The 16,116-nt window shown below is 31.8% G+C and overlaps 1 protein-coding gene across 1 annotated transcript in view; it reads right to left on the reverse strand.

The window, feature by feature from the left end:
* LOC118762453 overlaps window positions 1–16,116 on the reverse strand; it is a 127,406-nt gene that overhangs the window by 97,180 nt on the left and 14,110 nt on the right. The window contains exons 2-3 of the mRNA XM_036501000.1: window positions 10,302–10,379; window positions 6,392–6,451 (exon numbers count right to left, since the gene is read on the reverse strand). Coding sequence (XP_036356893.1) covers window positions 6,392–6,451; window positions 10,302–10,379 — 138 coding nt within the window. The remainder of the gene's footprint in view (window positions 1–6,391; window positions 6,452–10,301; window positions 10,380–16,116) is intronic.

The raw sequence follows: 16,116 nt of genomic DNA on the forward strand, positions 1-16,116 counted from the left end.
AGATTCAGTTGTACTGAGCAGTAATAGGTTTGGCAATTGCCTTATAAATGGAATTAGTAGATGGAAACTGTATGGAAACTATTGTGTATACATGTACGTGCACATGTAAGTATATACTTATATTCTGTGTTGTCTTCACATTAAATCACTGAAGTAAAAAAGCAGTGACTTTACATTGACAATTCCCTGCAACAAGTTGCCTCATAGCACAGCACTTTCAAAAGACAAACGGAATAAAAACAGGAAATGGTTAATGATAGGAAGAATGTCCAGCAGTAAAACAATGCCTTAATAATGTATTCAGACAACCTACACTAGCACGGTAAAAAAAAAAAAAGACGCTGAATGACCAAAATTCTCTTCCTTTATTTTTCTGTGTGTATATGTGTGTGTGTGTGTGTATATACATACACACACACACACACACACACATATATATACACATATATAAACTTCCTTTTTTAATAGAATTGTATTAATGACTTAGTACCATCAGATTTATTGCAGGAGTAAAACACATTTTTTAACCAGGGACTGAAGTATGAAAGACACTCTACAATTAATTTTTTTACAAAACGTGTCATTTGTACTTCAATACCAAGTTGAATAAATGCAAACAGGGATGGGATGGTGAGTCTAGGATATTGATATAATTCTGATAAAAAATTATTTATCCAGCCAAGTACTCATACCAAGTACTCTTACTCCAGCCATTCACAAGGATTGATTTTGGGTATCTCTGAAATATCAGCAACAATGTCTTTTAAAGATACTTTAAAGTAATCCTTGAACCTCTTCCTTTGGTCCATAACTGCACTTTTCCCACCACAGTCCTGTATACAGGGACCACTGGGATGTAGTAGTCTGACATGTAACTAACATATCTAGCCTATCTGACAAAAGGCTGCTCATTCCCACCATCAACATCTTCATGTCCAGTTTTCACTGCTTGACATAATATTTTTAAAGCTTTCTAACAATACACATTTGTTAGTTCCCTTCAGAATTTTACCTTTATGTAATATCTTATATACAATTTGAATGTAAAACCATTAATTTCCTTATAGGGATATAGATATAAGAGAAGTTATAGATGTAAATTTAAATGTAAAGGGAACATATAATTATTTTGATAAGAGAGGTAACTTATATTTATTTCAACAAAAACAACTGTTTAGAATTCTGAAGGTGAAAGTGTGAGGATAAATTTTTGAAAGTTTAGGATTTAAGTTGAAACAAGGAATGAAATTTTAAATGTGTTGCAATAAAATGCTTAAGTTTTGTGATGGATTATAAAACATGATAAAATTAAAAACAATTTTTATGAAATGGAGAAAAAAAATTTTTAAACCCTAAAAGATTATTTGTAAATTTACATTACTTTTGAGTCCAAAATTAAAGAAATTTTAAGCTAATGTAAGAAAGTATATGAATTTTAGGTTAGAAGGTAAAGAGATATGGACTTTTAGGCTTTGGAAGTTACAGCAAAGTGAATATGTGTACAACATGCTGGAGAATGAATATGTAAAAGGAAATAATTTAGAAAAGGCAGTGATGGAAGCAATTACAGGTAAAAATACACACAAAGATACAGGTATATATGTAAAAAAGATATACAAGAATATATATACAAATATATATATATATATATGTGTGTGCGTGTGTGTGTATAACTATCTAAAACTATTCATACGGTCAGTCTAAAATGGCTTTTGCGTGGCATATCATCTCACTCAGATAGCACCTAAAAGGGAAATTAGTACTAAAAAATATTTGCACTGAAAACTCATCATTTTATGTCCACTTTATGAGCTGTCATATGTTAAATCAGTTCTTGCTTAACCCTTTTGTTACTGTATTCATTTTGAGATGCTCTGTGTTTCTTTCAATTATTTTAAATATAACAAAGAATTTAGTAAAATAACTTAGTTATCATTAAGCTAGTATTAGGAATATAAATTGCGACTAAGGTTTGGTGGTATATTTTGATGCAAAACTTATGAAAACAAGACATTTGTACTACAGAGCCAGAGCCGGTTTTGGCCAGGTTGGTAACGAAAGGGTTAAGGTTATGAGCCTTGTATGTGTGGCCAAGAGACCTCACTTCTCTCATCCTTTTTCTTTTTCTGAATGATTTCTACAGGTGATAGCTGGATACTCTTACTAACACCAACCATTTTACATAATATAGAGTAACAAGTGGGTTTTTTTTTTTTTTTTTTTGCACCAGCACTAGAGAAATTCTCATGTTCTCAACGAAACAAATCTATAAGATCCTCCCAACCCAACGAGGCCTCCACACATCCACCAACCAATTTACAGTGTGAACTGGATGCATTTTTTCATGACACCAGCTCTAGGTAGGTAGTTATGTCCTTCTCAAGTCAGTGTTTAAAGGACCTGTCTACTCTGAAGTTATTCAGTGTGTGGAATGAATGAATGAATGAATGAATGAATGAAGGAATGAATGAAGGAATGAATGAAGGAAGGAATGAATGAAGGAAGGAAGGGAGGGAGGGAGGGAGGGAGGAAAAAGAAGATAGAACTAGAATAGAGTCTCTGACCAAGTTCCATACTCTGTGTCTGATGAGTGCTTTTATGAGCCATTCAAGCTATGTACAGAGGTACAGTCAAGAAGGTGTGTTCACAATAATTTTAAAGACAAATTTAGTATACAGTTAGAGAGCCATCAAGGCTCAGTTCACAGTCTTCTATTTATTGTAAGTTCTTATAGCTGAAACTGTAGTAGATTTAGGGTTTTGAATGTGGAGGCAAAACCTGGTTAAGAGGTATCAAACTGAAATTAGCTAAAACTTAACTTTTAAAAAACAGAAGAGAAGATAGGACTCTGCTATCATCAAGGAAATGGCCTGGCTCAATATACAACACAGGAGTACACAGACTTTCCTTATGATGTACCTAATGTAAACTATGGTTACACAAAAAGTGCAGTGGGATCACAGGTAAGCTAATGGAGAAGATAGGCTCAATATGCAGTAAGTGCACCTTTAAACCAGCAATATCTGACCCAAATATTTTACATTTTATGCTCAAACTATCTAGATCCAGCCTCTCACACCTATCCTATACTGTTGTTCTAAAAATAAACAATCATATCATCAAAACATTGAAGTTATGAGATAATAGGTGATTAATTCAAAAACAATGTGAACAGAAGCACACAGATAGTGCAAACTTCTGTCAACGCAACACCAACGTCCTCTCAATGATTAACCAGAGATGATTTTTAAAATGAGAATATCTGAAATAAAATCCTTCAATGAATATCATGAGGCCGTTTGGTTTTCTCTTCTCTTAAATTCCGATCTTCCTTAAATAATCTTGTTGTTTTAGATCAATGTATAGAATTGTGTAAGTATACTGTAGAGTGTTAAAATGTATGAATAATCTCCTAATATAATAATGAGCATTGTCTTTTTATATATAAATAAAATAGAGTGAGAGGTGAAGGTAGAGGAGATAAATAGCAAAGACAGCATCATATGAATGAGAAAGGAAAAGGTGATAAATGAATAAGGAAGGTGTGATAAAAGGATTTGAAGTGTGAGTATATGTGTGTGTGTGTAAAAGAAAGGTATGTTTGTGTGTGTGTGTGTACAATGGAAATGGGATGGTAATGATCAACACTGAAAATATGTGTGTATGTGTGTGCATGTACAAGAGAACTATGTGAAACTTTACATATGCATGTAAAGAAAACATAAAAAATAATCCAGAATCCTTGTCTGGTACCGGATCAATCCCAAAATCTAATCAGTTCATGCCAGTCACGAGGCCAAACAACCCTGAAAGTTTTATCTGAATCCATCCAGTGCTTCTTGAGATATCTTGTCCATGGATGGACAAACAAATAATCAAAGAAACACGACTGAAAACAATACCTCCGCCTTTGCTAAGGTGGAGGTAATGAATAAACTTTACATTTGACAGAGTTAGCTAATGCTAAAGAGTAAACAATAAGAGCATAAATAGATTCCCTCAAATGCTCAGAAAGTTCACTGAACATTTTACATACTGAGATGTCTAATTAACAGTGGGAGTGTGTGCTCTGAGAATATATCAGCAAGAATAAGAATGCAAAGTAAAAAGTTTAGGGACCTATTACCTCTATTGGCAACATAGGGTTTCGCTTTTACTGAATGGCAGATGGTGTGCTGTCTGCGTATGAACTGTGATGTTGCAAGATAGCAAAACACAGCTTTACAATGTAGAGAGTTTCTATAGACTAGGCAAAAATGAAGCAAGCAAGATTTGCTGGATATATAATGTATGTGTGTACATAAATGATAAAACACAAATGAATTGAGGTCTGAATTGAGCCTCATGAAGGAGATAACAAAAGAATACAATGATTGGTGGCACACAGTGCTAGAGAAGGCCTGCTTATGCATGCAATCATATCATAACAAATGTTAACATGCTGGTTGAGTTGAAAGCTGCGAAGTATGTAACTAATTTTGGGACTATTGCTCAATATATTTCTATTTACCAAACTCACCTCTTTGATAACCTCCCTCTAGTTCTATCAGTTACTCACTAGTCACCTTCACACTTATCCACTATTTCTCCCATGTTATTATCACTCTTTTCAGTCACCCACCCTTCTTTTAGCCTTCCTGGACACAAGCCAACTTCATTATTGATGGTGGTGTGGTAAAATGCACCCTGTACAGAGCAAAGAAGAGATGACATAGGGTTAAGAAAACCCTTTAGCCTGTTCTAGAATATGATAGCCTCTCTCATACAGTCCCATATTAAAATGCACCCAGTACATTTCTGTAAAGTTGGCATGAGAAAAGGCATCTGACCATAGAAACATTTCCAAAAGTGGAACATTGTGAATGAGACATGATGCTCTTACTCATTTAGGAAAACATTTTTTTTGTTTTTGCATGCATACAGATATAGATACATGTGGATGCAACATAGTCAAATAGTTTTTTTTTAAATGCTTCACATTTATAGTGCTAGATTCAACTGCATTGTGCATTATCTTAGGCAAATGTCTTTTATGATAGCCTCAAATCATCTTAAGCCAGTTGAATGAAATTAGGTATACAGACATTATGTGATAATTTGCTGAACTCTACCAAAAAAATCAAAATGCCAACATTGTCACACATTTTGTCAGGCTGAGAGTAGACAGGTCAGTAGAATATCCAACCACTTACATGCTAACTGAATCAAACAACTGAATACTTATTAAAACCAAAGAATCTTCATTGACAAATGCATGTGCATGCGCATGCATGCACACACAATGTAATTATATGGACTGATGTGAATAGAAAGGGAATGATGTATGGAACAAGTGAAATTTTACTTCAGTTTACTGGGGGGGGGGGGGCTTTTTAAAAAAAAAATTACATCTACTAGCACTTACAGTGTTATATGCACTGCCACATAATGTGATTATTTAATATAGTTGATGAAACTACATTAATACAAGGACTGATTATTTAAATATAATGTAATCTGGGGACAAAAAACTATTTTAGAATACCACATCTCATTTGAAAGCAGACCTGGTACCAATAAAGACACAGATGCATGATGAAATTATCACAAATATACAGATATAGACACCAGTGAATATAGCAATATAGAAACTACTCTATGCATTTCATTTTTTACCTTTAGGTAGCTCTGTAATCAAACAAATATAAGAACCTTGTGATGTATTTCACTTTTAAAATGTTGAAGGAGAATGTTAACAACATTGATCTCACTAGTGTTAGAGGGTCTGTGAGGGCATGAGCACAGCCCCCTCCCCAAGATCAAACCAATGAGAAAAAAACGCATTGTGCACACAATACTGAGAAAGACTGTATGTGTGTGTGTGTGTGTGTAAGTGAAATGTGACCACAAATACAAAAACTGAATACACACGCACGCGTGAGTGTGTGTATATATAGAAAGGGAGAGAGAAAGATATATATGTGTGTGTGCATTCACGGACACTTCTATATTGCATTCTTTATTTTTTTTCTTTTCAGCAGACCACTGGCATATCAAAAAAAAAAAGAAAGAAAAAAATTGCATGCAGTAACAGATAGCTCTATTTACAGTCTCAAACCACCTAATTATCAGTAACTATACTAAATATATTACAATGAGGAAGCACAAATTTTAAGGTTCCTCTAGTGTTGACTTCATGTGAAGGTCTATAGCAGCAAAAAAAAAAATGTAAAAAAAATATTTTTTTTAACAAATAACTTGGACAATTGGGTGGGCCAGTGTTTTTTGTTTGCATCTTTTACTTTACATACTTCTTGTAAAATTATTTAATATTATCATTGCACGTTAAAAAAATAAATTAAATAATAATGTATGTACTAGCAAGGAATGTACACACAACACACAAACTTACTCTTTCAAATGGCAATTGTGATCTTCCCATAAGATTATTATTACTACTTCTTGGACTCCCCTGAAATTATATTTTAAAAAACAGAGCTATCAAATGATGATCTGATTTGTATGGTAAAAAAATATACCCCTAGTTTTATTTAGGAACCAATTAACATTTAATAGAACTAAATTACGTTGCAAATTCAATTCATTAAAATAATAAGTTATATTTTAAACCCTTTATAGTAGACTGACATAGCTGAAATTAAAATTATACCAAAAAATTATCTCAGATTTTTTTTTTTTTAAAGTTGTAAAAGTATTTTTGAAATGGTTCTTATTTATATTATGAACAGTGAAGAAATATGAAATGAAGTTTTCAAGTTATACATTAAAGTAAATAGTTTTTTAAAGACGCAATAGATATTCTCTAAAATACTGTTCAGCTTTCTTTCTCAGTTAAACTATGACTGAAATTCTATTAGAACTTGGTGCCCATATGGTTTCTGTTAGAATCAATCTCAGAACTACAGGAGAAATAAGTACCATGAAGCAAAGAAAAAAAAATGGAGGTGAACCTCACTAAAGTCAATGATAAAAGTTGCCCCGACAACATTTCAGAAAATAGAAAACAGTTAAACATTTAGGGTCAGCTATGCAACATAGATTCCAATCGCCCAATATGGGTACAACCAAACAGAAATAAAGATATATAGGTCTGCTTGTTCAATTGTCAAACAGAAGGTCCTTGTTCCATACTATCTGAAACATTATGAATACATATTTTCATGTAGCCAAGTAGGCACTTCTATCACAGTACAACTGATTGGCAATATGAATGTAATTTAATGGAGGAAACAATATATGTGATAAGTCAAGCCATATCTGAAGATGACTCCTGAGAGCAAAATAAAAGTGTAGAGAACAGTGTTTAACTGACACTGCCCTTAAACCGATCTTACAATGTCTATTAATGTATTTGTATTTAAATATCAACTGGAAACCTCAATAACATGAAATTTCAGCAAATAAAAATGTGAAACCATCCACTATTATTGCTGTGTTTCCCCTCTGTCCCATGTGCCCTACAACTTTTTGTTTTCCAAACTTCTACATCTATTTCCTATATTTTCATCCATTTTAAAAGGTTCTCTGCAGTAATTTTAGTCGCAGTCAGTCAAAATTACACTATTTTCAAAATAGGTGAAAACTGATTGATTTTAACTAAGATATATCTATTTTCTGAAATAATATCAACAGTAAAGAGTTAATTCACTAACAGACTGAAGTTGTTTTTCTAAAGGAAAAGAAGAAAATTAATTTCTCTTCCAAACAACAACTTTCTTGAGTTATTGGAAGTTGTCCAATAGATAACTACAAAAATTAACCTTTATTAAAAAATATATAAATACAAGGAAAAGATAGCGGAGGATCAAGTTATGGGACCTTTACAAGCCTGGAGGTGATTTGGGTAGTTTTTGCCATAAATAAAATGGAGATATAAAAGCTATTACAATCTGCAGCAACTGAAGCAAATAACTGGAGCACAAGTCTGATTTGTGGTCATCTCTATAGTTCACTATCATGAACAGAACATTGACTTTGAAGCTCTGTTAATATCTACATAAAAATAATACCACACAGATAAAACGGTTATTACCTATTTTTAAAGTGAGATCCCTCCTGATATTGTACAGAGGGCATTTAAAACCAATGAGCTAAATAAATTATTGCCCAGTGAAAAACAATAAAAGGCTACAAAGGTTGAATATTCTCCTGCAAATATATTCTTGACAAATGAGGGGGGGGTGAGTAACTGTTGGAAAACTGATGGTATAGCTAGCCATTGCTGCTGGGAATTGACGTATGTTAAAAAGACAATGATGTAAAGTGTCATGGACTGGGGCATAATGTGAGACAGAACTTATCTTTTCTATACCAAACCATGTTTTTGACTCATATTTTAATACTTACAGAGATTTAAAAACTGTGGGAGCAAACACAATATGCCACAATGATTGCATGAAAAAATAGCTATGATTGGGTATTAGAAAAATAAGTTAAAAACTAAAAAGTTATGGGGTGTATAAAAACTCAGAAGGCAAAATAATTTTCTTTCTAACCAGCTCAATTCAGCTGGAATTACTTAACCACTCATTTATTTCAATTATAAAAATGATTTAGATAAATTGAACTGATAATGAGCTACATTCAGTTGTTAGACCAGGTAATAAATGGTGATGGCATTTGGCCTAATATATAGAAAATTCAGGTATGGTCAGTGTGCATGCACTCTCTCATTCATATATATATATATATATATATATATATATATATATATATATATATACACACACATACACATGCACACAGCAACTTTGAAAGATGCTAACAATTTGTAAGCCATACTGCCATCAGTATACTGCCATCAGTATCTCTGAGCAGATGCTGCAACTCAATTGAGGGCAAGCTATTCCTCAAATACACTACCATTAGAAGAAGGTAAAATTCTGTTATTATTACCCTGCTAATTTGACAGACCTCCACAAGGCAGAAAAATAACTGATGGTCACATGAGTGTATGCCAATGTCAGAAAAAGAAAACATCCAGTGGGTTTCTATTAAACATCCCAAAATGGATTTGCAAGATTGCATTACGTTGTGATTCTTCTTACAGTCCACTGAATTTATCTGTTTTGTTTAAAATTTATTTGTTGAGTTCCAAATACTAATTTAATACACAAATAAAGGAAAGTATTAGAGTTGTTGTGTGAATGCTATCTAAATTCTTGTTTTTACAATTAATTGAAACTTGGGGAGAGGGTCTATTCAGGTTACAAATGGTTTAATGACATATGGATAAAGGATTAATGATATACAGAGAATATGGACCAGAAAGGTATAGAAGGAAATGCATAGAGATAGAAGAACTAATGAAAAAGAATGAACATTTATCCAGCATGTATTGCAAGAAACAAATGTAAAAATGTGATGATGGTGGTGCATGGCTGCCAACAAAACAGGTTTTTAATTATTTACATGGCAAAGATTCTAATTCTTTAATCAAATGTATAAATACAAAATAGAATAGAGTGAAAGATATATATTAAAGCTGAAGCTGAAATTGAATGAAAGATCTGAAATATCATGAAGCCACATCAGAACTTCAGATTAAAGATCCTGATTAACTAAACGACACCCAGTCCTTTAGTGTAGAAGTAGAGAGGTATTGCACGTCTCCTTCATGATAATGAATACAAAGAGGATTTATAATACATCAATGTTATATAACAATAAATATAATATTCAAATAAATTAAATTTACATTTATTTACTAGGTATTAGATATGATCACCATTTTTTACTTAGTTTTTGCACTAAACATTTAGAACAATTATTTACTAAGCTCTATTTCATTAATAAACTCATCCCACTGTAATACAGTCTCTACATATTTTCCTTCCCAAGTTAAATGCACAAGCAAAAATATATCTTTGAATATCAAACTGATTTATAATTACACTTAGAAGAAGTCTTTTCATTCTACTAATATCTTTAAATATTTAAATAAAATGTATTGCTCAAACATACAAATTTGTACTTGTTATGAACTGCTCCCTAGAACAAGCTAATATAAATTTAAAAAGTTCATCACTCTCACATTTTATTGAAGCAATTACCTGTTGCCAATAGTTAATGGCATTTCTTGAACTGCAATACTTTTAAGAAATGTTACTTCAAAGATCCTGTTCTAAGATTACAAGGTTTCAATAGAACAAAAACAACCATTTATTTATTAAGAGTGGTTAATTGAGCACACTGTTAAAAGGAAGCGGTTATAAATCATTAGCAACAATTACAATATAGCACAACAATATAAAATGAGCAAGCAAAGAAATAACAAATAACACCATAAATACAAAACTTACCCCCGAAGGAAATTTAAAGATAGGCCAGAATCCATGCTCAGGATGCCTACGTCGTCTATTAGCATACAGGTGATGTAGCTAGAGAGTAAAAACAGCAACACAACTGGAGTTGAAAGCACCAACGTGTTAGCACAATACTACAAAGCATCACTTTAGACCATTCATCAAATAGAGCTGCAAACTTCATATAAAAAGTTAGAGGATATGATTTTCATCCTTTAGAATTAAATCTTTTTTTTCTTTGGTTTAATTTATATTTTCATCAACAAATGACAATGCTTAATGCATCTTTCTTAACTAAGATCTTATAGTAAATAAGATAATGACAATATAAAGTATAGTTGTAGGTATGAATTCTTCAAACTCTACTTCATATAAAGTATTTATTATTATTTGCAGCTATATTTGGAGAAGAACAAGCACGAAATATTCATTGAATAAGTAAATGAATAATTAAAATAAGCAATTAGTGTTGATTTAGCTCAACTGAATTAGTATCAATTACTTTATATTAATTTTATAAAACTGAAACAAGAAAGATTCACAAATATTGGAAATGAAACTTCACTAGTCATTATTTTAAATTTCTAATTTCCTATCTTCAAATGGAACATTATAAAATAAAAAAAAGGTGGGGAATGCATAGATGTTGAAAGACATACAGTGGCCAATGTGTGAATATTTTGACATGTTTTGATTGGATACAATTGAAATAGAAGCTTATTAGTTGACCATATGAATATAGTATACAAAATCAGGAATGGGGATTTGCTAGTTAGAGGAAAGAAGAATAAGGGAAGAAAAGAATCAGTATAAATATGTAAGGAATAATAAAAAATAATACATATATATATATATATATATATATATATATAAATAAATTTCTGAATATAGAGAAAAAGTGTAACTTTAAAAAAGAAAGGGAGGGTGGTAAAAGAAATTAAAAATGAATTTAGAAAATTTAACATGTGTCAAGGAAAATAAGACAACTAAACTATGCAAGGGGAATGGGATGAAAATATAATTATAAAAGAAAACTAGTAATATAACCCAATTTCATTCAAATCTACTTGAGTCGCATTTTAAAGATGAGGAATTTTGCCCTAGAGGCCACGCCTTTCAATTGAGCTAACTCAAAGTTGCCATGCAAACTCCCCAGCACTTTTAACATAGGTGTGCAGATTTTCAGGTCAAACACTTTTGCCTGCACAACTGCTTGTGAGACAACGTCTACCCTTTTCACAAATATATAGTAGATACTTAAAATCTTCAGATTATGGAGAGAAGACAGTGTGAAAAGATGACAATGAAAAAGTAAATAGTTTAGAGATAAATCAAACTGTTTAAAACCATTTAGCAGACAATTATAGAATTTATCTGAAAAAACCACTACTGCAGAAAGCCTCACTGAAAGGTGTTAATGAACATGCCACATTATCTCAAAGTATGAGAATGGACCATGAACTATTCCAAGGTATAATCTTTAGGTTAAACTCGAGAAAAAATATCACCAGAGAATTCCTAAATTGAATTTCTCTTCTCTTTCCATCTGACAAATCATAGATATCATAAGATCTCTAGCAGAAGCTCAGTTACAACTGGCTATTGTTGCTGTAAAAAATTTGCTTGCTGAATTAACTACTTCAATTCAAAATGGCTTTCCAACTGCAACTATTGTCTTTTTTCATACCTGTAATTACATTTCTCCAAATAACAGTCGTCTCAATGGTAATTTGCCTTTCAAAAGTATTAAGTTATTCTTTAAGGTGCAGTTAAACTATAGCACAGTTTCAATTTCCAATCAGATTAACACAAGTTTGTCAAATATATTCAATTTTTGAAAGAATCTAGTCCAACTTTGCTTAAAATTTAATTAATTTTTAGAGCAGGACAATGTAGTATTATATACTCGTGAATCCTTCAGTTCAAACTTCCATTGCAAATTAAATTTGTGAGGAGTTTAAAATTTGCATGCATTGAAAGATCTTGAGGCTTTCTAATTATTTAACCCAAACAGTTAAGGTCTCTGTGAACAATTGCATCTTTGGATGTCATCTTATGCTATCATCCTTGCTGCTTTACACTGAAGATTTTAAATATTTCATTCTCATGTCCTTATCGTTGCATGTTATTTCTCTTGCACACAAGTATTTTTCTATTCATTTCTTTTTATAAGTTTAAAATTCTTTTTCCTTTCCTTTAAGCTTGATAATTTCTATTTCATTTCTTTTACCTTTTTGCTATATTCATTTTTTGCTTTTACATTCAGAAATTTTTATACTCATGGGGTCCCCACCACCACCTTTTTTTTTTGTTTGACTTTTTTTTTTGTGCACATTTGTATTATTTTCAGTATACATATTTGCAGTTCTCTCCCCATCTCTCTATTTTGCACACAACAGTTATATGGTGAACATACTTTTAATTCAATGTTATTTGATCTAAACATCCGAAGATATTCAAAATATCTCCACTGTATGTCTGTGAAATGCCTCTCACACTCCATTTCTCATAACCCACTGAAGATCAGAAATGCAAAACTCTCAGTAATATTCTGTAAAGTTTCAGTTTCTAATAAATTTAATGTATAACTCCTTCCAGTACTTAGTAACTGCTTACTCCTTCTTCATATATATATATATATATATATATATATATATATATATATATATATATATATATGTATATATATATATATATATATATATATATATATATATATATATATATATACATACACACACACACACACACACACATATATACACACATACATACACACATATATATATAATTTTTCAAACATTGTTAAAATAATTAAAAGTAGATGAAAAAAATATTTTGTAAGTTTTTCGAAATTATTAGGAATCATTTCAATTTGTATTATTATATATTGCTCCAAGCAGAATCTACAACCAACTGAACAAGCTTTAGTTCATCAATTAATTTGTAAAATTTAATAAACCAGATAGCTTCATTTTGGTTACTCAACATTAGTACATATCATTTCAGGTATGAAAAAGTCTCACAAAGATTCAGCACCAGATCAGACCTCAGAACTTATTGTTATATAGATATATAACCAGAGCCTGCTCAGTCATGACTAACTATTTTGCTTCTATTTGTTTCGCCCCCGACTCTCTCCACATATATATAACTCACCAGAACACATCAAATTAATACTAAACATTCATAAGATATATCTTATTCTTCCTACAATTTTTATTGTGTACACTTTATTTCTTCATCATACATTTTCTTCACAACATACTCCTACTTCCATGCACATCCAAAATACTAAAACACTGACCTACTAGTTTTCAGAATTCTTCCTCAATAAGACCTTCTATGTCCATGGTTCAACAAACAATCTGAGAATCTATTCAACTTCTGCCTATATAACTCTCCCCATATAATGTCAAAGTAACCTATGTAAGCACCACAACCACATGCAACATAAGTCCATCACACCAATCCTTCAAAACCCTAACATTTGGGAAAACTATAAACTACACACCTTTTAAAGGACCCTTGTGCAAGAAATGGCTGTACAAAAATGCACAGCTAACATACCTATAAATTACCTACTCAGTGAAACTAAAGATATAATTACAAAAATGTCACAAATATGCAAATGATATAATTACTTAATGTAATAGGCTTTCAGACAAAAAAATAGGTATGTGTCCAACCATTTCACATTCCTAGACTTTACTAAAGTATTGGATCAAGATTACAACACCATTCTGAAATTACTTTCTCTCCCATATAATTCCGACAAATCAAAAAGAAAAGAAAAAAATCAAACTCATTTAGATATTTTAAGCTACAATGCAACACCCAAGATCAATGTGCCTACTTCTGCTGCGATCATTAAATTTTCATATATTATAAAAGCAAACTATATTTAAAAAAACGGTTGGCACTCAAAAGATGTATAAAAGAGACAGGGCAGTATGGTTGTCAGGTCTACTGAATCATAACATTTCAAATACTCTCATACATTGTTGTCACCATTGTCATTATTATTACTATTAATGCACTTTATATACTTTATGCACAATTTTATAGACTTCATACACGGCAATTATAAAATAAATATTCACTCTTACTTTTACATTTTTTCCCATAAACGAAAAAAAAAAATCCCATACACATGATACAACCTTTAGTTAAATTGCATATATCTGCTATGTAAATAAGCATGAATATTTCACAGAATTGCACTTCTCTCTCCCTCCCTTCTTTCTCTCTGCCTTTCTTTAACCTCACCATCAGAACATCACTCCTCTGCTAAAATTATATTTTTAACCCTCCTCCTCTATATCACTACCTTTAACTAACTTTTTTAATCAGGTAATAAATATTACATTCCCCCTACCTCATGTCATAGACGTTTCTCTCTCCCTCTTTTTCTCTAATCATGTGAAAGCATTACTAACGGGCTAAGTAAGAAGATGACAAGCAGAATTATTATATGATTATTAAGGTGGCAAAGTGGCAAGCTGGCAAATCTGTCCTGAGTCTAAATTCTACCAAGGTTGACTTTGCTATTATCTTGTCAGGGCAATAGAATAAGTACTAACCAAGTGCTGGGAAGATGATATAATCAACTTTCCCTTATCATTATCATCATCGTTTAACATTTCCCCACCACTCAAAAACTATTATTATTATTATTATCACTATTATTATTAACGCGGTGAGCTGGCAGAATTGTTAGCATGCCACTACGTTTTGTCTTTCATCCTTTTGGGGTCGATAAATTAAGTACCAGTTGAGTACTGGGGTCGATGTAACTAATCAACTATCCCTCTCCCCCAAATTTCAGGCCTTATGTCTGTAGTAGAAGTGATTATTATTAAGGTAGTGAGCTGGGAGAATCGTTAACACGGCAGGAAAAATGCTTAGCAGCATTTCATCCATCTTTACGCTCTGAGTTCAAATTCTGTCATGGCTGACTTTGCCTTTCATCCTTTTGTAGTCAATAAATTAAGTACCAATGAAACACTGGAGTTCCACTACTCTAAAAGGAAGAATAGAAGAGAGGGTGATGACAAGCTGAACTAAAGTGAGGTTAAATAGAAGCAATGATTTGATAGGAGGAACAAAGTTATTGGGATGAATGTATCAGAGAACAAGGATCTTTTCTGTTTGGCTGCCACTTTTCAATTTCTTCAATTTTTGTTCCAATTGATTTCATATTTAGTGTATTGGTGTATGGTAATCATTGATATGAAATTCCTTTTCATCATAAATCAACAAAAAGTTAATAACTTTAAAGTTTGCAAATTTTGAGTAATTTTAGCCAATCGAAAGCCACAGACATATAGGTACCTGGTACCATAGTAACAAGCCAAGTCGTTACCAAGCTGCTTACCCACATGGCCATTTTTTTGTTTTTTAAATACTTAAAACACATGAGGTGTGAAGTGGTCACAAGATGTGTCAAAAATAATAGGTAAATAGCCCTTAAATCACACTTTTTTTTTTTTTTACATAATTGTATGAATTTCCATGTGTAGAATACAAATTCGCAAAAATAAAAAAAGTTATGAGGGGTTATATGGCATGCATAAAGCAGAATCACCTCCCCCCAATATTTCATTTGTTTACAGTTGATAACATGTGCTGTTACACACAAAATGATAGCTTCCAAATCCTGTTTTCTGACTGGGTAAAAATTATCGAGCTTTAAACCTCTGTAACTTTTTTTTAAAATTTTTCTGCAAAAAGTGAATTAGCCCTTAAGATTTAGCATGGAAAATTACATCAGTACATCAAATTCTAAAATTTTCACTATTCTTTAAAATTT

This window comes from Octopus sinensis, linkage group LG3 (assembly GCF_006345805.1).
Source record: "Octopus sinensis linkage group LG3, ASM634580v1, whole genome shotgun sequence".
In the NCBI taxonomy this organism is placed as follows: Eukaryota; Metazoa; Mollusca; class Cephalopoda; order Octopoda; family Octopodidae; genus Octopus; species Octopus sinensis.